This window comes from Octopus sinensis, linkage group LG2 (assembly GCF_006345805.1).
Source record: "Octopus sinensis linkage group LG2, ASM634580v1, whole genome shotgun sequence".
NCBI lineage: Eukaryota > Metazoa > Mollusca > Cephalopoda > Octopoda > Octopodidae > Octopus > Octopus sinensis.
This window is the reverse complement of record NC_042998.1, coordinates 194378390-194403652: the sequence shown is the minus strand read 5'-3', so window position 1 is coordinate 194403652 and position 25263 is coordinate 194378390. Positions and strand designations below refer to the sequence as shown.

The window sequence follows — 25263 nt, the reverse complement described above, 5'->3', positions numbered from 1 at the left end:
TTAAAAATAGAAAATATTTATCAAACATAAGGTTGCCAGCCAGGATAGAGCTTACACAAATTATCAGGGTTTTGAGCTTCTTGTATAAGATGGTTGACTTGGCCTCCTAACGACAACTGGATTCCATCTTCAATACCTTGCAGCTTTTGTTGTAGTCGCAGCAACACTCTTTCAGCCAAACGGTTCACATTGGGTTTGTCTATAAGAGAGAGAATCACAAACCAATTAGACTAGTAATTGAATTGAATTCTCAATCTGATATCAATGAGAGCAACAGCATGAAAATTCGTGTCTAAATTTACTAAAGTTGTAAACTTTAGTATTAGAGATAGGATGATAATAATGGACCGAGAGTGATTCAGCCCTTCCTTAAATTGGGTGTCTGCTACCTTGCCTAAAGTAACCAGTGTGCTGAATATAGCACTCATGTTGGTAGGGCTGCAATATTAGCTGTATCAGAATGTAGGTAACATATCTCTATCTCCCAGATAAGGTTTAAAGTTGAAGTAACGGCAGAGCTGGCAAGATGATATTTGAGAGGATAATGAACCATGAGAATTAAGAGTAATCAGAGAGAAGTGAGGTTTTAAAAAACCAGAATCTCCATGAAAGAAGTTGGTTACCTAAACTGCTTGATTCCATACAGCAGAACTACAGACAGGTGTTGAGGGTGGATGTCACCAAATCGGGGAACTAACAGAAAGGTTGCTGAAACAGGCTGTACTTGTACTTCTCCAAAGACCATAATTACAAATAAAATACACGTATGTAACCTTGTAATGTGGTAGCTACTAATTCTGGGTTTACCTCTACCACTTGCAATTACTACAGAAACCATGATGTTGGACCTCACTTTAATTTCTATCAAATATGGCTGATTGTCACTATGCCAAGTGGATTTACTAATATGGTAAACACCTGTGTATTGCTATCAGACCTACCGTGTAGTAACTGTCATCCCTGTCCACCTAGACCAACTACATTGTAACTACCATTCCTGTTCACTAAAACATCACCGTGTCATAACCGTTCCATCTTTGTTCACCAAGATCTCCCCAGAATTTTCCATCCTTGTTCACTGGGGCATTTTCATATATATTTCTTTACTACCCACAAGAGGCTAAACATAGAGGGGACAAACAAGGACAGACAAAGGGATTAAGTCGATTACATCGACCCAGTGCGAAACTGGTACTTTATTTATCGACCCCGAAAGGATGAAAGGCAAAGTCTACCTCGGCGGAATTTGAACTCAGAACGCAACGACAGACGAAATACTGCTAAGCATTTCGCCTGGCACGCTATCGTTTCTGCCAGCTCGCCACCTTATCACTGGGGCATTTTCATATAATAACTACCATTACTGTTCACCCAAGTCTTACCACATGATAGCTGTATGGACCATCCTTATTTACTCTCAAGCATTGCCATATGGCAAGTGTACCATCCCCAAGATGACAGATGATGCTTCATGAAGAACCATTTTCATGTGTACAGCTGAACATGCAACTTACCTGGTTCATCATCAGTTACTCCATCACAGTTGTCTTCATGTGCGACTGGATTGCTCTTCAATTCTTTCAACTGTTGCAGTTGGTTGGCTTTTGAAGGGGACAGTGTCCAGTTGTAAAGAGGGTCATAGAGAAGAACTTGCAGAATGGTTATCAGTGATTGTTGGTTTGTGTGCATAACTAGCATGGTTTTTTCACAGCACCTGCAAAATAGGTAAAAAATTGGTTGCACAATTTTAAAGACTCCGGGACATAGATGATCAAATATTGAAGACACGTTAAAAGAAAAGCACCGTCCGAACATGGCAGATGCCAGCGCCGCCTGACTGGCGTCCGTGTCGGTGACACGTAAAAGCACCAATCGATCGTGGCCGTTTGCCAGTCTCCTCTGGCCCCTGTGCTGGTGGCACGTAAAACGCACCCACTACACTCATGGAGTGGTTGGCGTTAGGAAGGGCATCCAGCTGTAGAAACACTGCCAGATCAGACTGGTGCCTGGTGCAGCCTCCTGGCTTCCCAGACCCCAGTCGAACCGTCCAACCCATGCTAGCATGGAAAACGGACATTAAACGATGAATATGAAGAAGAAGAAGAAGAACAGTTGAGTTACTACTTTTTATCTTATGATAAATGTTTTAGGTTCAGTTGCTGTTGTGATGAAAAGCTGTCCTATATATAAAGATGAAGCTTTCAGTGCTGGCCTCTTTACAGTCCCGTGGCTTATTGGAGCTCACCAGTGTTTAAAAAGTCTACAGATCATATTTTTGGAGTTCAAATGTAGACTAAGCAGATTACTCTGCTTGCCTCACTTTACGTGCATGACATCAGAGATTGTGAATTGATTGTATTCTATATTATCCCAGGTCACCATCAACAATCAGATTATCTGGGAAATGTTTTATTCTGGATGTCTCGATTTTAGTTTTGGTCTTTAGGAGGTATTACACAAGCCATGATTACTTCAACAGACCTATGACTAACAGTCCAGACACATGCATACAAAATATCTGTGCGGTCAAACTTCATTCAGTTAGTTGTAACCACGTTGTTTTGGAACATATTTTGGCTGCTAGTATTGGTGGTAAACTCTCGAATAGTTTGTCAACTTGCTTCAATGCCCACAGGTACCTATTTCGTTGACATAATTAGTTCTGCTATCCTGTGCTTTGTCTGTTCAAGTCAATAGCTAAAAGTAACTAACAGGTTAATGGGTCAGTCTACTGTGACTTGACTTGAGACAACATTCACCCGGGGTGGGTTGAGCTGGCTTCGTTCATCCTCAATGCTGCATCTCTCACAAACGCCAACCAGATTTGAGGCTAAGCACTTCTTATTCCAGCGGCAAATGCCGTAGATATGGGGGCCTAGGTTGGGTTCTAGATCAGCCTTGACTGTCATCAGCCAGGTTTTACGTTGTCCACCACATTGTTTTCGCCACCCCTGAAGGGGAGATGGGGCAATTGCTTCATAGATGAATTCTCCTGGTTGATGACGGAGGGCATGACCCAGCTAACGCAGACGTCTCGTTAGGATGACTTGTCGGAGGGAGGTGATTCTGCACTGGTGTCGCACCGAATTGTTGGAGACAAAGTGATGCCATCGGACACGAAGGATGCGGCGTAGACAGAGATGATCAAAGGATACTAGTCGCTTAATATCTTCCACCCTCATTGGCAGCGAGTCGTGGCCAATGAGTCTACTGTGTGTTACCAACAATCCACTTGACTAAGCAGGTACAACCAGGAAGTAAAATCTATCTGACTGCAAAGTAACAGCATACTGTTAGACAAGAGATTCATTGGCTTTGAGTGGGGAAAGTTCCTTTTGATAGACTAGCGTTATATCCCAGAGGAAAACTTATCTCTCATCTGCTGAACCTACAAAAGCCTGAGCTGAGCCCTGGTCTGGATGCTCCTTGTGATTCAGAATCATTCTAAAATTATTATTACAGTATATAAATTGTGAGGCCCCATTTTAAAGACTGTCATTGAAGGGAGATTTGACTGTTATTCTGATCAAATGAAATGAGATAGTGCCTGCCCTCCATCATTGAGCAACTTTGCAGTAAGGTCAACAGAAAGATAATAAATTCTGATCTTGTCTGCATCAAGCACTCCACTACCATACACTGAAATGCAACTCACCTTCTGAAGATACCCTCCACTCCACACACACCCATACCATCAACAATGTCCCTGGTCAAACGGAATGGTACAGTCTCTGGTGTTGGTAATATCTTCCCCTGTTCAAATGCAATTCCTGCAAAAAATTACAATGGTATTAGTGTTAGTAGTAACGATGATGATGATAGGATGCTGTTTGTAGTAGTGTCTCAAGGTGTTGTATATCTATCCGGGGTTTAAAGGTAACTCTATATCTAGTGACAGAGATTGTAAGAGTAGCAGCTTACTGTGAAAACAAACTGTCCCTTACATGTCCAAATGGTTCTTATTTTTAGCAACTATACAGGAATCAAGCTACTGGATTAGGTTATGAAGGTCACATAGAAGGTCTGGTCCCTAAAGAAACCAGGTGTAGACAAATAGCTTACAAACACAGTACAAGCTATGTACAAAGGATGCAGTAAGTAAAGTGTGAGTCAATGATTTCAGAGACAGTTTTAGTATGATGGTAAGAGTTCATCAAGGTTCAGTTTTCAGTCCTCTCCTATTCACCATAGTCTTGCAGACCATCACAGGAGTTTAAGACTGGCTGTCCATGGGAACTCCTACCCTTGCGTCAGAAATTAATTAGCACTTCTCAAATTTCTACATTAAATAGGTTAAATTAATTAACCTATGAGCTGTTCAAAACGTCTTATGCGATGAGAAAACTTAGTTTGGTGATTTTGGTCCTTGCGAGGCGCTACCTATATCTATTAAACAAAGGAAGATTTGTCTGCATCCGCACTCCAAGTTGTTGTTGCACTGCTATGTCAACATCATAAGGCTGTAGACTCTCAAACTGCTCTGCAAACAAAGTTACGTCATCGTTCTGCGCAACAGTGAACTCGCAACAAAGCAATAGTTCGAGATATGGCCACTAGGTGACAGCACATACCTTGAGTGAAGAGCAAATCAAGGGTGCTAATTAATTTCTGACGGTAGTGTATATGCTGAAGATCTTGTTCAAAGAGCTGAATCTATAGTAAAGGTAAAGAGAAAATTCCAGGCATGGAAGTTAAACTTATAATCAAGAGGCCTCTAAGTGAACTTAGCAAAGATTTAAGTTTTAGTAAGTAAGAAAGAAAACAGGATCTGGTATCTTTAGGGAAATGGCCTTGCTTGAAATACATAAAAGGGGTAGGTATAAACTCCATATGATGTACCTGATGTGAGCTGTTGACACACAAGTAGTGTGGAATTAGAGGGAGACTAATAGAAAGTAAGCTTAAATATGCCAAAGATGTACTGGAGCAGTACACATGAGCAAACAGGAACTAGAAGTAGTTGATAGCCTTTCTTAAATAAGAGATGCAATTAGCAACAAGGGTAGTTGGTTCTGAAAGTAGCCAGGGTAAGAACAGGTTGAAGAATGTCCAGAGAGCTTCAACCACCATTAGTAATAAAAGTCTTTTCCCTTAGAATGAATGGTAGAACTGCATAATTAATTGCATGGTAAGAAGACATAGGCATTGAATGTAGAGGATCTGAAAAAACTGGAAAGGAATCCAGCCAGCATGCTTGGCTGGATGTGCAGTGTAAGTGTGCATAAATGATAAAATACAAATGTATTTAAAAAAACTGAGCACAAGATGAATCAGTTTTAGCGAGCAAGAAAAAAGACTGCACTGGTATAGACATATGATGCAACTGAATAAAGGCAGCTGTCAAGATAAGTCCATGCAATGCAGATGGAGCTTGTGGAAGAGGGAGACTCAGAAAAACATGGGATGAAGTGGTGAAAGCTGACCTCAGGACCTTGAACTTGATGGAGGAGATGATGAAGGACTGGGACGAGTGGTGATATGTGGTTCTTGAGAAGAGTTGCCCACTTTTGTGAAAGCGAGATTCTGGAAGTACAATACATATATTGCAATGGCCCAGTGGTTAGGGCAGCGGACTCGCGGTCATAGGATCGCGGTTTCGATTCCCAGACCGGGCGTTGTGAGTGTTTATTGAGTGAAAACACCTAAAAGCTCCACGAGGCTCCGGCAGGGGATGGTGGTGATCCCTGCTGTACTCTTTCACCACAACTTTCTCTCTCACTCTTACTTCCTGTTTCTGTTGTACCTGTATTTCAAAGGGCCGGCCTTGTCACTCTCTGTGTCACGCTGAATATCCCCGAGAACTACGTTAAGGGTACACGTGTCTGTGGAGTGCTCAGCCACTTACACGTTAATTTCACGAGCAGGCTGTTCCGTTGATTCGGATCAACCGGAACCCTCGTCATCGTAACCGACGGAGTGCTTCCACATATATATGCCCAGCCACTCACCACCATCCCATCCAATTTTCTCTTCAAGACATTCCCACCAACTATCATCTCTCTAACTGCACTATCTTGCAGCTGTATTTCAATGTGTGCAGAACTACATATTTCACCAGATTTTCCCCGATACTACTTACTCCTGATACTACCCTGAACCATTTCACTTGTTATACAACTTTCATTGATCGCCCTCCTGGGCCACCAAATTCCCTCTTCCACCACCATACATCTCCCTCTTGCCCCATTCACTATATCAGCTCAACTCTCTTACAACTTACCCAACTCTCTCTTCTCTTACCCTCTCTCTACCATATCATTATCATTATTATTACTATTATTACTATTCAATCAACATTGTGATACCAGTGATACCAGTGCCGGTGGCACATAAGAGAACCATCCAAACGTGGCCATTGCCAGCGCCGCCCTGACTGGCCTCCATGCCGGCGGCATGTAAAAAGCACCATCCAATAGTGGCTGTTTGCCAGCCTCACCTGGACCTGTGCCGGTGGCACATAAAAAGCACCCACTACACTCTCAGAGTGGTTGCCGTTAGGAAGGGCATCCAGTTGTAGAAACACTGCCAAATCATACTAGAGCCTGGTGCAGCCTCCACGGCTTACCAGACCCCAGTTGAACCATCTCCAACCCATGCTAGCATGGAAAGCGGACGTTAAACGATGATGATGATGATTCTGCTGCTCTTCTCTACCCCTTTTTTTTGCAATGTCCAGTCATCTCCTCTCCCCTGCCTCCCCCCAACTCACTACTCATCCCTCACACCTACCCATTTTCTTCAGTTGTCATCTCTCATTCATTCTTCCCTACTTATCATCCCTTGACACTTGTTCTCATAATATTCAACTGTAACCAAAAAGACTTTTTCTTAGGCACAGGGAAACATGAACACACAGACCCCCTTATTGTTCTTTGCCTACATTGAAGATGATGAGGTTTTGGATTGCCCTAAAGTTTTTCTGGTGCCTGATGGATGGAAGAAACCATGTTGGGGTTTTAGGTAGAAGCAATGTATATATCTGGAGTTATTGGTATGATGGTGGTGTGATGGTATGTTAAGACAAGAGGGAGAAAGATAAGGATACTCACCAAGGTCAATGTGTACAAGTTCAGCCTTTGTACAGTCAATTAGAATATTCAAGACATGACGATCTCCTAATCCAAGGATGTAACCAACTGAAAAAGAGAGTTAACAGTACAACATCAGGAGTATCACACAGTACAACATCAGGAGTATCACATAGCACAACATCAAGAGTATCACACAGCACAACATCAGGAGTATCACACAGTAAATAAGGAGTATCACACAGCACAACATCAGGAGTATCACACAGTAAATAAGGAGTATCACACAGTAAATAAGGTGCTGAATTGTGTCCCTCTCAGCACTTGTAAGTTTATATCTTGATAGAGTTAAGATGACTCTGGAACCATGAAGCATATGAGCTAGTGGTAGTTGTGGTGGTGTGTTGGTGCTAGTTGTAGTGGTAATGGTTATGTGGTGGTCGTCATTGTCAGGTGGTGATTGTTTTATTCTATCATTTGGTCAAAGGAAGAGTTTTGTTGTATTCAGGAATTGGAAGTTATCATCATCATCAACACCATCGTTTAATGTCCGCTTTCCATGCTAGCATGGGTAGGACGATTTTGACTGAGGGCTGGTGAACCAGATGGCTGCAGCAGGCTCCAATCTGATCTGGCAGTTTCTACAGCTGGATGCCCTTCCTAACATCAACCACTCCGAGAGTGTAGTGGGTGCTTTTTACATGCCACCGGGACGGGGGCCAGTCAGGCAGTACTGGCAATGACCTCGCTCAAATCTTTTTACACATGCCACTGGCACGGGTGCCAGTAAGGCGACGTTGGTAATGATCATGTTCGAATGGTACCCTTTTACGTGCCACCAGCATGGAAGCCAGTTGGCTGCTCTGGCAACGATCATGCTCGGATGGTGCTCTTGGCACCCTACTAGCACGGGGCACAAGTACCAGTAAGGCGACGCTGGTAATGATCACACTCGAATGGTGCCTTTTATGTGCCACTGGCACGGAAGCCGGTTTGCCGCTCTGTCAACAATCCCACTCGTATGCTGCTCTTTGCACCCCACTAGCATGGATGCCAGTCATCGAATTTGATTTTGGAAGTCATAAACAACAAATAGTGGTTTTATCACCAGAAGCACAACTTATAAAGGAGTACTACTTATAAATATGGTGACCTTATTATCATAATTATTAACTACAGACCCGTCATACTTGAGGATGAAAAATAGTAGAAATGATCTTGAGGTTAAAAACTTAATTATTATTGCATGTTTCTCTTTGACTTTTAATCAATTATAGTACTCAATAAATAATTTTAGTTGTTTGTGTTTAACCCCAAGCCAGCCCATAATTTGTGCAGACATATGACCATAAACATTCTTGCCATGACCATCACATCTTGATTTTAAACAGTGTCTCTAGGATTACATTATCCAATGCAATTTCCTTTTTTAAAGTTGGCAAGGTGCAATTTGTAGGAGATGTGACACTGTTATTTTTAACAAGACAAGTTACTGCTTAGAGGCCTTCCCACCCTCATTAACTACACTGGTCAACAAGCATTTTTCATCAAGCATATGTCAAGGTGTACTTAGTGTGGTTTTTAATACTGACTTCAAATATACAATTAGTTTTTTGACATCACGTACAGTTTTCAAGATGAGAAAGTTTTTGGGTTTTAACTCAAGTATTATATAGAAATTCCATTTAATTTGTCTGAATTATTTGAACATGTATCCTGTCAACTTTCATATTCATCATCATCATTTAACATCTGCTATCTATGCTGTCATAGGTTGGATGGTTTGACCAGGGCTGGTAAGCTGGGAGGCTGCACCAGGCTTGTGTCTGATTTGGCATGGTGTTCTACAACTGGATGCCCTTCCTATTGCCAACCACTCTGAGTATGTAACAGGTGCTTTTACATGCCACCATCAGAGGTGCCAAAGGACTCGGTCATTGCCTCTCTGGGGCCCAACACTCAAAAGGAACTCAACCACTTTGCCTCTGCGAGGCCCAACACTTGAAAGGTGCTCTTTATGTGCCACCAGTATGGGCGCCAATTACGTGACACCTGCATCAAGCCGTGACTATGATTTCACTTGGCTTTATGGGTCTTATTCTCAAGCAGAGCATATTGCCAAAGACAAATTACAATGTGCTTAATGATAACTCTGTACCATGTCATATTGCTGACTCTCATATCTTTGCTAAATGAAACTCTTTTTTTCTTCAGTGACATTCTTCACTAAAAACTGGTGACTTAAATTACAGCACTTGGCTTTTGCTGAAAGTTCATTACACAGCCAGCTGCCCTTTCTAATGATAATCACTGGACTGTGAATTTAGTAGTGGACATGAGTTTTTGTCAGTCAGGTAGACTAGAACGACTAGAGATATGTTCCTTGCTCATAGATGGAATACAATAGCTGTAGTAATGTTTGAGCTGGAGACCTTGTGATCAGCTGTACCCCACAAAGAAAAATCAATAGGCACCAACATTCACATTAAAACTCACCAATAGAATTAGTGGCCACACTTTTGATATATGCCACATGACATTCATACCACTGGACTGGGTCAAGGAACTTTTCAAAGAAAAAGTGTCTCATCACAGGATGAAAATGTTGACAAATTTCTGTGTAGGTAGCCCTCTTTTGTGCTAATGATTTTGCTGACTGAAAGAGAATATACAAAAACGGTAAGAGCTCCAGGAAGTATCAAGGGTGTTATAAGAGTCAATGGGTGTTATAACAGCTTTGGTGTTGCAGTTTAATATGAAAGAGAGATAATTATAACTCTGGATTAAGTGCCAGTCTATCACAAGAAACTTCCATCAAAAAATCTGGAAACTATTCCATGTAGACATGTCAAGTTAAGTATCCTGTTCTGAGACATAAGATGCAATAAAATGTCTTTGGAAGGGAGAGTAAAATATTGTTGTTTTAATGATTATTCAAACCAATGTGTATGTTAGTCTCTCACAGCTTAATTTCCCAGATTATACAAGGAACTTGTAAAGTGAAAAGCTAAACTGGCTGAAAAGAGATTTGAACCACAGAACGACTCACAGTTAACTTCTGACGACATTCTCCAGCTGTCCAATCTTTAGGTCGATATTTTTGATGGGCTCCTTGATCTTTGGCAATAAGATATTCTCCCAGGGGCTGAGTTCCTTCACACCATTCCAGGAGGCCACTCCTTTGTGACAATGGAATCACCTAAAACAATAATTATTAAAGAAATGTCTTACCAGCAAGTGGTTCGAGATATTAAGAAGAAAGTTGAATTAAAGTTGATAAAAAACTATAAGTTGGAGGAAATGAGCTTGGGGCCATAACTCCCTTGCTATCATCATCATCATCATTATCGTTTAACGTCCGCTTTCCATGCTAGCATGGGTTGGACGGTTCGACTGGGGTCTGGGAAGCCAGGAGGCTGCACAAGGTCCAGTCTGTGACAGTATGTGATAAGTCAGTATCGCTATAGACCCAGTGGTTGTGTAAAGACAAATAAGAAGACAAAAGCTCAAGATATTTGAAGAGAAGTATTGTAGATTTGTGTGACGTATACTGACATGGAAACACTTATGATGATGTGATGACAATTATACTGCTACCATCACTTTAGTAAATGATGGCAGGTCTAAGCTGATCTTAATATAACCTATTAAGGCAATTGCTGCAAAATACTGGAACGACCCCACTTAATTTCATACACATTTATCATTTGATTAATATGCACATAACAGCATCGTCATTTTAGTGTCCACATTTTCATGGTTGCGTGGGTTGGACAGAGTTTATTGAGGCAGGGTTTTCTACCACTGGGTGTCCTTCCTTTCACCAATCCTCATGTGTTTCTAACAAGATAACATTTCTGAATATACTGAAATGTTCTCTTAAGGGTGCAGATCAGGTCAAGTCATTGTTTGTTCCTTCTCAAGCCATGCTTGGCTCATAAGGGCCGGTTTCCCGGTTTCCTTGGCATATAGGTTCCCTACCTGGACGGGACGCTGGTCCGTCGCAGGTGAACTGCAAGATGCAGGAGGAAAGAGTGAGAGAAAGTTGTGGCGAAAGAGTCAGCAGAAGTTCGCCATTACCTTCTGCCGGAGCCACGTGCAGCTTAGGTGTTTCACTCATATACACACACATTGCCCGGTCTGAGATTCGAACCCGCGATCCCTCGACTGCGAGTCCGTTGCTCTAACCACTACGCCATGTGCCTTCACAGGTCAAGTCATTACTCATATAGCAATCTAAGTGAAGGGAAAATACTAATACAAAGCTTGACCAATGTCATTGCAGAGATTGCAAGAATGATACGATAAACATAGTCTTTTACTCTTTTACTTGTTTCACTCATGTGACTGTGGCCATGCTGGAGCACCGCCTTTAGTCGAGCAAATCGACCAAGTACAAAATATTTTAGATAATTTCAAGTGAAATTCATACAGCAAACAAAAGTACCACACTGTTTTAGAGACACTAGATGTGGAATTGATAAAATATATGTACATTTCATTTCATTTGAGTTTGAGTCCATGCTCAGGCCAAGTCGAAGACTCCACTCTCAGAGTCTGGTGTGGTTGCCAGGTTGTATTCTCTGTTTAATTTTGACATGTGTAGGAGCGAGTTTGAGTCAGTTTGTGCTCGTTGTGTACGTTGTGTACAGTGAAGATATTACTATTGGGCAGTTAGAGTTCACTTCTTGACTGTGATCAAGCTGATAAAATCTTACCTTGTAAGTACGGATCTTTAACTGCCTTTTGCGAGCATCTGGGTCATCGTTAAGAAGTTCATTTACTAAACCAAACACTTGCTGCATCACAGCATCTTGTCTCAGGTCATCTCGTCCCTGTAATTAAAAGTTTATTAACAACTTAGCTCCAATCACACTTAGAACATATATTATTTTCTACTCTAGCCACAAGGCCCAAAATTTTCGGGGAGGGAGCCAGTCAATTTGATTGTCCCAGTATGCAAGTGGTACTTAATTTATTGACCCTGAAAGGATGAAAGGCAAAGTTGACCTCGGTGGAATTTGAACTCAGAACGTTAAGACAGACAAAATACCACAAAGCATTTTGCCCGGCATGCTAACGTTTCTGACAGCTCACCGCCTTACACATAGACTATATATTGTAATAGTATGTAAGAGACCGGTACCACCTCATTTATAACATATACTGTGACAGTATGTGATAAGTCAGTATCACTATCGACCCAGTGGTTGTGTAAAGACAAATAAGAAGACAAAAGCTCAAGATATTTGAAGAGAAGTATTGTAGATTTGTGTGACGTATACTGACATGGAAACACTTATGATGATGTGATCTGATGATGAGAATGATGACAACAGCAATTATACTGCTGCTGCTGGTAGTGATGATGATAATGATGATGATGAAGTTGATGTGGAATGAAAAACTAGGTTGATGTTTGTGAGATCTGAATGCCAAACCATACTTGTGGAGACTGAAGTGCCTACTTCAATTTCCTATATAGCTTTAATAAAGCACTGGAGTGGTATTGGAGTAGAGCATTGGATGAAATCAAGATATTTGGTTATGTCCCATTATACTCATCATCATCATCATCATCGTTTAACGTCCGCTTTCCATGCTAGCATGGGTTGGACGGTTCGACCGGGGTCTGGGAAGCCAGGAGGCTGCACCAGGCTCCAGTCTGATCTGGCAGTGTTTCTACAGCTGGATGCCCTTCCTAACGCCAAGTACTCTGAGAGTGTAGTGGGTGCTTTTTACATGCCACTGGCACAGGTGCCGGGGAGGCTGGCAACAGCCACGATTGGTTGGTGCTTTTTACGTGCCACCGGCACAGAAGCCAGTCAAGGTAGCGCTGGCATCTGCCACGTTCGGATGGTGCTTTTTACGTGCCAGGGGAGGCTGGCAATGGTCACGATTGGTTGGTGGTTTTTACGTGCCACCGACAAGGAAGGCAGTCAAGGTGGTGCTTTGAGAACTTCACATTTTATCTATCTAGGGTCAGTGAAATCAGTATGAATTTTGTAGGTGGTGCAGTTGATTTTAATCAACTGTAACTCTCCCTTATAAATTTGTGTCCTTGTGCTGATATAAGAATTCATTATTTTTTTTTTACCTTAACAAGCTGCTTGTATGACTTGCCATTGGATCCACGACACTGAATGATTTTTGGTAAATTGATGCCACCAGCTAACTTGAAAGTGTTGTCAAAGCCAATGATATAAGGAATGTCTGAATAGTTGCCATCCTGCTGCACCTAAATCACACATAAGGAATGGTAAAGTACGCATGAGGATTACAAGATTCATAACTCTTTGAAAATTTGCAATTAAATTTTTAAAGTTTCAATCAGCCGTTTATCTTATACAACCAAACTATCTTCACAAATCATCTAGAAGGATGGGGTCAAAATCAGTGTGGGGGCTTCCATTCTCTTTTTTGTACTATCTACCCTTTCTGCTATTTCACATTCATTCCCAAGCACCATTAACCCACTCCCATCATCATCCTACAGTAATCTCACTCTCACCATCCCCTATGGTAATCTCTCATTTCTACTATCACTCCTACATTTCTGCTACCATTCAACCCAACCGTAACCTCACACCCACCATCACTTCTACAGTAATCTTTTACTTTCACTATCACTTCTCACACTCTCACCAACACTCTTACAATGCGTCTTTTTTTCCACCAAATTTCTATAATTATCTTTCCTAAAACCACCACTACCTGCAATCACTATTCTGCAACACCTGTATGTCATAGATAAGTAATTGGAAATAGTCATCTGATGACTGATGGAAAATAAAAAATTATAGGACAAGGTGGAAAATGAACCAGCTTTCAAACAATGAAATCAGTGGGACCACAAAATATTACATACGGCAGTAAGTGATGTGAAGATTTGAAAGAATCTCTTAAAGAATACTCACTGGGATAAATGCAGTTGCCACAGCAACATGACAGAGATTTTTCTGTTTGTTAAGTTCTAAGGAGTCAGGTAAAGGTATAGCGCCTGGATGAAAGAAGAGAACCATTAGACAAGCAACTGAGAGAAATATAGAATATGTGGTGGGGAGAGGTCTATGGACAGAAAGAGATTTCTATAAAAGATAAGAGGCCTTAAAATTTTCTTTGATAATAAGTAATCATCATCATCATCATCATCGTTTAACGTCCACCTTCCATGCTAGCATGGGTTGGACGATTTTGACTGAGGACTGGTGAACCAGATGGCTGCACCAGGCTCCAATCTTGATCTGGCAGAGTTTCTACAGCTGGATGCCCTTCCTAACGACAACCACTCCGAGAGTGTAGTGGGTGCTTTTTATGTGCCACCAGCATGGGGCCAGTCAGGCGGTACTGGCAATGACCTCGCTCCTATCTTTTTACACATGCCACCAGCACAGTTGCCAGTAAGGCGACGCTGGTAATGATCACACTCGAATGGTGCCCTTTTACATGCCACCAGCACGGAAGCCAGTTGGCTGGTCTGGCAACGATCACGCTCAGATGGTGCTCTTGGCACCCTACTAGCACGGGCACAAGTGCCAGTAAGGCGACGCTGGTAATGATCACACTCGAATGGTGCCCTTTTAAGTGCCACTGGCATGGAAGCTGGTTAACTGCTCTGTCAAACGATCACACTCGTATGGTGCTCTTTGCACTCCGCTACCACGGATGCCAGTCATCAAATTTGATTTTGATTTTGATTTGGATTTCACTTGCCTCAACAGGTCTTTGATTTGGATTTGGATTTGCCTGTTGAGGCAAGTGAATTAGTGAAAGAAATGAACTTTAAAATTTTCTGCAAGTGGCAGTGAGGTCATGTTGTCTAGGCCACAGTCTGTTAATAAGGATATGTAGTGCGGTAGTAAAGACATTTCATTCAGTTGTATTTATTATATCACAGCCAGTTATAGGATCTAGTAATAGCATGCTATAGAATTTTGTCACAGCCAGTTATAGGATGGTTACCAGTTTAAGAGCTAATCACAGCTAGTCAGAGGATCTGGTTGGAATTTGTTATAGACCAGTAAATAAACACCAGGGAGGGATAAATCTGAAAATGGTTTTTAAAAGTCTTACCTGTTTTTATCTTGAATTTCTGAACTGAAAAGTAGGCCAGTTCGATATAGGCTTTACATAAATCCATCATCTCCCTTACACAATCTCCAATTTTAGATTTGGACAGTTTATTCAGCAACTGTTTAGCAGCATTTACTCGGTTCTGGGAAAACAGGAAAATAAATGAATAAATAAATAAATAAATTATTATTATTATTATTATTATTTAACATGCATTTTTCATGTTGGCATGGGTTAGATGGTTTGACAATGCGGCGAGCTGGCAGAAACGTTAAGCACACTGGGCGAAATGCTTAGCAGTATTTCGTCTGTCGTTACGTTCTGAGTTCAAATTCCACCGAGGTCGACTTTGCCTTTCATCCTTTCAGGGTCGATAAATTAAGTACCAGTTACGCACTGGGGTCGATATAATCGACTTAATCCGTTTGTCTGTCCTTGTTTGTCCTCTCTGTGTTTAGCCCCTTGTGGGTGGTAAAGAAATAGGTTTGACAAGATCTAGGCTTGCCAGAGAGCTGCATCAGGTTCCATTGTCTGTTTTGGCATGGTTTCTATGGCTGGATGCCATTTCTAACACCAATCACTTTACAGCGCATACTAGGTGTAGCATTAACACCAGCAGGGTCACTTGTAACTTACAAGACAAAGACCTCTTGGTTGGGAGAGGGAGTGGAGCCAGTTGAGGTGTTGAAGTGTAATAGAGAGAGAGAGATAAGTGTCTTGCTATAGAGGAGATACTTGGCTACACCAGTAGGAGAGTAAGGGGAGAGTGTTAGAGAGAAAGATAAAGCAAGAGAAATAGATGATGAAACAGTGGTGGGGGAGTATAAATGGTCGAGAGGTGATATAGAGGGATGTTGCATAAGAGTGTGAGCAGAGATGTTTAGAGATGAAGAAGAGTTGGCCGTAGAAAGTGGTGGTGATGGAAAGTGGAGTGGCTGGGAAGGGGTATGATAGATAAGTCAAAGCATGGAGAATGTGAGGGTAGGTACATGAGGGGTAGTGAAGGTGATTGCAGTGGGTGGTGGCCATGGATGGTGGGATGGAGGTGGGAGATAGATCATGGGGGCGGGGTTCTGACAGAGGACAGATTTTCAGTGTGTGTATGGGAGGGGAGCATGGGTGTAAAGGACAAGCCTGTATCTATGGATGGCCATGATTTTACTTAGCTTATGCACTATGATCTGCAGATTTATGTCACTTCCGTGTCAATGTCTTATTTTTTAGCAAACTAACTTCAAAATAACCATTAATAACTGTAGATAAAATCACACACACACACACACACATTGTAAATTCCTTGAATTGTGATTCCGCATCACATGATGACAGACAGACAAGAAATTTGTTAAGTCTGGTGAGACATAGAAAAGGGATACTGGCTGGTCTGAGGACAGTGTATCCACAATAGGCAGAATTGAAAATACTCCAGGAAATTAAATAAGAACAATCTACCATCATGATAGGCTTAACTCTAGATACAAATTACTAAATCAAATGGAAATTGTAGTTCAGATACCCAAGCCGGTGACGTCACTGACACGGACGCCAGTCAGGCCATGCTGGCATCTGCCACGTTCAGTCAGTGCTTTTAACGTGTCACTGGCACGGGTATCTTAACTACAATTTCCATCTGATTTTCATTTTGATGTTGGTGTTAACGTACTTGACTCAATAGGTCTCCTCAAGAACAGCGGGTCACTCTACGATCCAAGGTTAGCACAGCAGGCTGTCCTAAGGAATTGCAATCCTAGTCATTAAAGTACTCAGAAAATCAAGACTGTCTGTTGCACAATTGGACCCTGTGTGAAGAGTATCATCGTTTTTGTAACCTGGGATCATAGGATGCCATCAGTGCAGTATGTAAAGAGCCTCGCTTGTTTTACTTTCTATTAATGTTTACTTGGTAAGAAATGTTTTTACAGAGCAGAAGGATTAACCCCCAGATTTGAGGACTGGTCACAGAGCAACCTCAACACCTGTACAAGCTGATATAGTAATTCACTGAAGAGTTTACAGAACAAAAAAAGAAAATCTCACCTGATAACTGAGACCTTCCCCATCAGTATGAGTCTCAGTTTTTGTCTTAAATACTTGCAGATACTGGTTATCTTCATGACTGTTGGCTAATGCCATGATAATGGGGAGGACATGGTGAGGATGGTCTTGTGTCACTTTACTTAAGATCTGGATTAAAAAAAAAAAGATATGACATAAAGATAAAAACACAGTAAATACATCAATAAGAATAAAGTGTTGTATTATATGTACGGTACTTTATAATGTTAGGATGCAATGTGTAGCAGGTCATGTCTGACACAAGATCTAACATGGGCACTATATAATCACTCAACAGCTAGCTAAATTTCTCTCAAATCTCACCCTATATAATCTAGTCTTTGATACACGTTAAAAAGCACCATCCGTTCGTGGCCGTTTGCCAGACTCGTCTGGCACCACCATCCGTTCGTGGCCGTTGCCAGCCTCACCTGGCCCCCGTGCCGGTGGCACATAAAAAGCACCATCCGTTCGTGGCCGTTGCCAGCGCCACCCCGACTGGCCTCATGCCGGTGGCACGTAAAAAGCACCATCCGTTCGTGGCCGTTGCCAGCCTCACCTGGTCCCCGTGCCAGTGGCACATAAAAAGCACCATTCGATCGTGGCCATTTGCCAGACTCGTCTGGCACGTAAAAAGCACCCACTACACTCATGGTGTGGTTGGCGTTAGGAAGGGCATCCAGCCGTAGAAACATTGCCAGATCAAACTGGGCCTGGTGCAGCCTTCTGGCTTCCCAGACCCCAGTTGAACCATCCAACCCATGCTAGCATGGAAAGCGGGCGTTAAATGATGATGATGATGATGATACACCACTGATTGGGATCACAGTTTGGGGCTAAACAGCAACAGTATCAACCACATAGGCTAGGTAGGTCCACAAGGGAACCTTTGTAGAGTTTTTGACCTGGCCAGAATTAACAGCCAAATCTTACTCTACCATATTAAAATAGTAAAGTACAAAATGCAAACTAAGAATCACTGTGTCTGCACAAAAGATAGGATGATCATGGTTGGATCACTTTGAACTTAGGTCCGTTTGATAGGTTGACCTGGGGTTAAACAAAAACCACATCCCACATATATATATATAAGTGCACCATACGAGTGTGATCGTTGACAGAGCGGCTAACTGGCTTCCGTGCCGGTGGCACATAAAAGGGCACCATTCGAGCATGATCGTTACCAACGTCACCTTACTGGCACTTGTGCCAGTGGCATGTGCAAAAAGATTCAAGCGAGGTCATTGCCAGTACCGCCTGACTGGCACGTAAAAAGCACCCACTACACTCTCGGAGTGGTTGGCGTTAGGAAGGGCATCCAACTGTAGAAACTCTGCCAGATCAAGATTGGAGCCTGGTGCAGCCATCTGGTTCGCCAGCCCTCAGTCAAAATCGTCCAACCCATGCTAACATGGAAAGCAGACATTAAACGATGATGATGATGATGATGATATAACATAAAATGGATATAAAACTGTGAAAAAAAAAGACAGATGTACCTCATTCAGTAATATCTGAAATGGTGTTTCATGTGAGTCCATTCTAGCAGCAAGTTGGTACATCAAAGGAAGGAATTTACAAGTTTTCACATAAGTTATTTTATATTTCTGCAATAAATCAATCAGAACACAATGTTTGAAACATGAAAATGTTTGTGTAGTTAAATAGGAGTCACAGATACAGGATAGAATACAAAAGCAAAATCTTCAGGAATTATTAATTTCTGAAAGTAACCTCCACTTTTCAAGTGATGAATATGAACATTTACAAGTTGTTAAAGGCTTTTCAATGCTGTTTGAATGGTAGATAGGTCATTTCTGGTAGAGACATTAAATAGTGCGTATGTCCAATACTTGCAATGTCAATGGTACCAAGCTGTATTGGCCTTTGCCTTTCCCTTGGACAGCATCAGGGTCATGGAGAGGGAAAGCTGGTATGCATGGGCAACTGCTGGTTTTCCATAAACGACCTTGCCTGGAGTTATACCTTGGAGGGTAACTTTCTAGGGGCAATCTTATGGTCATTCATGACTGAAGGGGATCTTTTATCCTATATATCATATATCTGCTGGAACATATACAACACATCTATTAGTCTATCCCAAATGTCTGTTGATCTATATATCACACATCTGTTGGTCTATACATGAAATACCTCTTCTAGTCATCGACCAGTGGACAAATATTATATCCTTTGTTTCTCATCATCATCATCATCATCGTTTAACGTCCGTTTTCCATGCTAGCATGGGTTGGACGGTTCGACCAGGGTCTGGGAAGCCAGGAGGCTGCACCAGGCTCCAGTCTGATCTGGCAGTGTTTCTACAGCTGGATGCCCTTTCTAACGCCAACCACTCCATGAGTGTAGTGGGTGCTTTTTACGTGCCACCAGCACAGGTGCCAGGGGAGGCTGGCAAACGCCACGATCAGTTGGTGCTTTTTATGTGCCACCGGCATGGAAGCCAGTCAAGGCGGCGCTGGCATTGGCCATATACGGATGGTGCATTTCATGTGCCACCGGCACAGGTATTACAACTGCAATTTCCATTTGATTTTTGATGTTGATGGTGATGTACTTGACTCAATAAGTCTCCTCAAGCATAGCAGTGGTCATGAAATCATCTTCATAAAAAGTCATGGTATGAAAATATTTCAATAGATAAATGGCATGTAAAAAGCACCCACTACACTCTCGGAGTGGTTGGTGTTAGGAAGGGCATCCAGCTGTAGAAACACTGCCAGATCAGACTGGAGCCTGGTGCAGCCTTCTGGCTTCCCAGATCCCCGGTCAAACCATCCACCCCATGCTAGCATGGAGAACGAACGTTAAACGATGATGATGATGATGATGATGATGATGATGATGAACTCGTTAATCTTGTATTTACCTGAGAGAGGAATTCTGTAATACATTTTAGATAATTAAAACAACTTCAACAAATACAGCAAGGCATTTTGTCCAACATTTCAATGATTCTGTCTAACACAAGATGTGTTTGTAACACAGACACAAGCTCTGAAAGTTTGGAGGAGTGGGTAGGTGGTTAAATCAGACCCAGTACGTGTCTACTACTTACTTTATCAAAACCTAGAGGTATGAAAGACAAAGCTGACCTCAGTGAAATCTGAACCCAGAATGTAAAGAGATGTAGCTAAATATCACAAGGCATTTTGTCTGATGCTCTAACGATTCAACCAATTTGCTACTCTTGGCACAACTGCACAAATCTTAGTTGTGTACATGTATTGATGAAATGAGCTGAAGTTGATCTAAGTGAATTATTAATTCACTAGCACTATGACCTGGCAACGCCGGGTCATAGTGCTAGTGCATGTATATACAACTGCGTGCGTGCGCACATACACGCGAGTACTGTCCAAATCTCCGACCAATCACATACAGCTAGCTGGCATTCAATTGGCGTATCAAGTTTCGGGCATTTTGAGTGGATTTTGGATAGAAAATTCACAAAAAAGTCACTTTTATTGATTTTTTATGGCTTTGCAGGTGACTGGGGAAATGTAAAGATGTGCACCACCACCCTTGGACAGTTTTGAATGACCATAGAAAGTGCGAGCCCTCTAACTGAAAAATTGTGGATTTGTATAAAGGACACACACACAGACAGACATTTTGCCGTTTATATATATAGAGATAAATAATTCATCATTTTCTCTTATGTTCATTTTCCAAGTTGGTATGGGTTAGACAGTCCAACACAGCCCAAATTTGTTTTGGTTACCATTTTCCAAGAGAAAGCTATGAGACCTTGCCTCTTTCATTAAATTTCATTTGGCAAGGTTCCTATCACCAGATGCTTTCCTAACACCAACTTCTTTACAGAGTTTACTGGATGTGTTTTTTCATGGCATCAGCACTACAGAGGTCATCATATCCTTAACAAGACAAGACTAAAGGACCCTCTTGAACTCATCAAAGTCTCTGCTCATCAATCAACCACTTTAGAGTGTAACAAACACATTTTTCTAAAGCATCAGTACTAGAAAGGATGTGAAGTCCCTGCCAAGACAAGACTAGGTCTTCTCAAGCCTAAAATGACTTTGCTCATTCATCCACCACAACATGATTCTAAAAGAAAGCAGGCCTTGGGTTTAATCTCATAGGTTACATCTCTATACACCAAAAGACAGAAAAACAAAAAAAAAAATTTACATTTTTCTTTAGAATTCATTCAACAGAACAAAATGGAAATGTTTACTACTCACCCGTAGAAGTTTTGTGACATTTGGAGATCGAGCATTATCAAACCAGAGAGAAACAAATGTGAATATGTGAAGATTGTGATGGTCACCAAAGTGAAGACATTTGAGGAAGTTTACAATGGCTTGCTGGAGGAACTTGTCACAGTCTTCTGTTGCAGCTGACACTTCTGCTTCATCAATGTCTGACTGGCGTTGGAGCGTGGACACAAATCTTTTGCTGCAAATTACAAAGTAGACATATTTATGTAGCTATATTTTCTTACCAGGAAAGTCGCTATAGTGCCCTCTGACTGGCTCCCGTGCCAGTGGCATGTAAAGAGCACCGTCCAAACGAGGTCAATGCCAGTGCCATGAGTGGTTCCTGTGCTGGTGGCATGTAAAAAGCCCCATCCGAACATGGTCAATGTCAGTGCCCTCTGACTGGGTCCTGTGCCGGTGGCACATAAAGAGCACCCACTACACTCTCAGAGTTGTTGGCATCAAGAAGGGCATCTAACAGTAGAAACATTATCAGATCAGATTGGAGCCTGGTGCAGCCTATTGGCTTGCCAGGCCTCAGTCAAACTGTCCAACCCATGCCAGCATGGAAAACAGACGTTGAACAATGAAGATGATGATGATGATGATAGTGATAGCTGCAGGAGAAATTTCTAGACAAAGATAAACCTCTGTACTTGGCTTTCATTGACATGGAGAAAGACTTTAACAGAGTACACCGATCCCTTATCTGGTGGTCATTGTGGAAACTAGGGAGGTGAGAGCTGAACAAGCCATGTACAGGGATGCTGTCAGTAAGGTGAGGTTTGGCAACTAGTGAAGAATGCCAGGTAGAAGTAGGGGTTCACCAAGGATCAGTCCTCAGTCCGCTCTTATTCATCATAGTCCTCCAGGCAATAACAGGAATTCAAGACAAGCTGCCCTTGGGAGCACCTTTATGCTGATGACCTTGCTCTAATTGCTGAGTCACTACCAGAACAAGAGACAAAGTTTCAGGTGTGAAAGCAAGGTCTAGAATCGAAGGGCCTTAGGGTCAATCTAGCAAAAACCAAAGTCTTAGTAAGTAGAAAGGAAGACAAATTACAAATCCCTTCAGGTAGGTGGCGCTGCTTGATCTGTAGAAAAGGCAAAGGTAGAAACTCCAGAAGATGTAGCAGGTGTAAGCAATGGACACAAGAGGTGCAGCAATATCAAAAGAAGGTTAACCAAGAAGATAGTTTTTGTGTGTGATAGGCGTACAGGGGCAATAAATACTAAAGATGTACAGAAACCATCTCCATCACATGCCAGGGGAAAAAACTAGAAGTAGTTGATAGCTTCCGTTACCTAGGTGACCAACTCAGTAACAGGAGTGGATGCTCTGAGAGTGTATCTGCTACAATAAGAATAGCCTGGGCAAAGTTCAGAGAGCTCCTACTTCTAGTGGTAACAAAGGGCCTCTCACTCAGAGTGAAAGGTAAACTGTATGATGCCTGTGTGTGAACATATATGCTACACAACAGTGAAACATGGGATGTGACTGCTGAGGATATGTGTAGGCTCGAAAGAAATAAAGCTAGTGTGCTCCGCTGGATGTTTAATGTCAGTGTGTATACACGACAGAGTGTAAGTGCCCTGAGAGAAAACTTGGGCATAAGAAGCATCAGATGTGGTGTACATGAGAGACGACTGCACTTGTATGGTCATGTATTGTGTATGCATGAGGACATCTCTGTGAAGAAGTGTCACACCCTAACAATGGAGGGTACGTGTGGAAGTGGTAGACCCAGGAAGACATGAGATGAGGTGGTGAAACATGACTTGCGACTGTTGAGTCTCACAGAGACAATGACAAGCGACTGAGAACTTTGGAGATATGCTGTGCTTGAGAAGACCCGGCAAGCCAAGTGAGATCGTAGCCATGGCCAATGCCAGTGTCACATAACTATCCCATTTAAGAGTACCCTTCAATCATTGGGCAATATGCTGTGCTCGAGAAGACCTGTTGAGTCAAGTGAAATCATAGTCATGGCTGATGCCAGTGCTGCCTGACTGGCTCCCATGCCGGTGACATGTAAAAAGCACCATTTGAGCGTGGCCAATACCAGTGTCGCCTGACTGGCACCTTTGCTGGTGGCACATAAAATGCACCATTCAAGTATGACCGATGCCAGTGTCACCTGACTGGCACCTGTGCTGGTGGCACGTAAAAAGCACCATTTGAGCATGGTCAATGCCAGTGCCACCTGACTGGCTCCCATGCTGGTGGAACGTAAAAAAACACCCACTACACTCTCGGAGTGGTTGGTGTTAGGAAGGGCATCCAGCTGAAGAAAAATTTGCCAGATTAGATTGGATCCTAGTGCAGCCGCCTGGCTTGCCAGTCCTCAGTCAAACCACCCAACCTATGCCAGCATGGAGAGTGGATGTTAAATGACGCTGATGATGATGATGATGATGACATGTTAACAAAATAATGAAATAGAAATATAAATACTCCACATTAACCAGTAACTAAAGCAACATAAGAAAGATCACATAAAAACGTTTATTATTGCAATAAGATGCACCCTGCCTGCACACTCCTGCAGTTATATGCTAAACCACCTTCAAACATCTTTGCTAATGCTTATGACCTTATGCTTATGAATATGAATGGTCATTGTGGTCGTAGGGTGCAGCCTCAATCTGACATATTCTGTTTAGCTAAACGGCAGTTCCTTTGCCAGGACTATTGTAAATCTGGAATATTGTAAATGGTGATTGGAAAGGCAATTACATGCCTCTAGTGTGTATATATGTCTTATCATCCCAGTCTGCTGTTATGGGTCAATATTGTTTTACTTTTGAATTTAATGTTGCTTTTAGTTTTTTATTTCTTATATTATTTTTTACGACCAGGCTATCAGATGTTGCTACACATCACTGGTCATAATGCGCTTCGCATTGTTTTAGCCTTCAAATGATGCCACCCCGCTGGCTAAGCGAGCAGGCCTACAGAAGAAAGAATGAGAGAAAGTTGTGGCGAAAGAGTACAGCAGGGATCGCCACCACCCCATGCCAGAGCCTTGTGGAGCTTTTAGGTATTTTTGCTCAATGGCACGTAAAAAGCACCCACTACACTCGCGGAGTGGTTGGCGTTAGGAAGGGCATCCAGCTGTAGAAACACTGCCAGATAAGACTGGAGCCTGGTGCAGCCTTCTGGCTTCCCAGATCCCCGGTCGAACCGTCCAACCCATGCTAGCATGGAGTACGGACGTTAAACGATGATGATGATGATGATGAAACACTCACAACGCCCGGTCTGGGTATCAAAACCGTGATCTTACGACCGTGAGTCTGCTGCCCTAACCACTGTGCCATTGCACAAAATCATGTAGCAACACCGAATGGTGGTGCCCCAGCATGGCCACAGCTCGTGAGCTGAAACTAGATGAAATGAAATGAAAATATTATTTTTTTTTATATACACTACTTACCTTCCATTTTGTTCTTATGACTGTATCAATCATAATTGTAGTTCTCTATTTCTTTATTTCTATGATGATGATGATGATGATGATGATAAGATATGATAATGATAACAGTTTGATAACAATTATAATGACTATGACAGTAATGCTAGTATAGTCTACTTACTTCACATTACCTTCCAGGCTACACAGTTCCCGTACATCTCTCTGTGCATCCTTCATCAAGTCCTTCTTCACTCCAAAATCCCTGGAGTTCATGTAACTTCTAATATTGCGGTATTGTTGGTGTGCATAGTTTGCTAGAGAGGCATGTGCTTCTATAGCAACATTGCTTTTGTTAGGTTCTGTACCTTGCAGCTTTGAGACAGCCTACGAGTTGAACAATAAAGGACATACATTAGGAAAACCATAACAGCAACACAGACAGAAAACAAG

General features: G+C 42.1%; 1 protein-coding gene across 4 annotated transcripts in view; it reads right to left on the bottom strand.

The window, feature by feature from the left end:
- The window catches only part of LOC115232583 (serine-protein kinase ATM), a 121971-nt gene continuing 96708 nt past the window's right edge, over nt 1-25263 (bottom strand). For 3 of the 4 annotated variants that reach the window (XM_036500607.1, XM_029802548.2, XM_036500608.1), the window contains exons 47-60: nt 24995-25197; nt 21383-21596; nt 18656-18763; nt 17139-17285; nt 15102-15243; nt 13946-14028; nt 13126-13266; nt 11747-11863; nt 10078-10227; nt 9525-9684; nt 7050-7136; nt 3656-3770; nt 1515-1714; nt 1-199 (exon numbers count right to left, since the gene is read on the bottom strand). In XM_036500607.1, the coding sequence (XP_036356500.1) occupies nt 21-199; nt 1515-1714; nt 3656-3770; nt 7050-7136; nt 9525-9684; nt 10078-10227; nt 11747-11863; nt 13126-13266; nt 13946-14028; nt 15102-15243; nt 17139-17285; nt 18656-18763; nt 21383-21596; nt 24995-25197 (2046 nt within the window). In that variant the 3' untranslated portion in view covers nt 1-20. Of the gene's footprint in view, nt 200-1514; nt 1715-3655; nt 3771-7049; nt 7137-9524; nt 9685-10077; nt 10228-11746; nt 11864-13125; nt 13267-13945; nt 14029-15101; nt 15244-17138; nt 17286-17963; nt 18243-18610; nt 18764-21382; nt 21597-24994; nt 25198-25263 lie in introns of those variants that run through there. The other variant, XM_036500609.1, reaches the window with a different exon arrangement.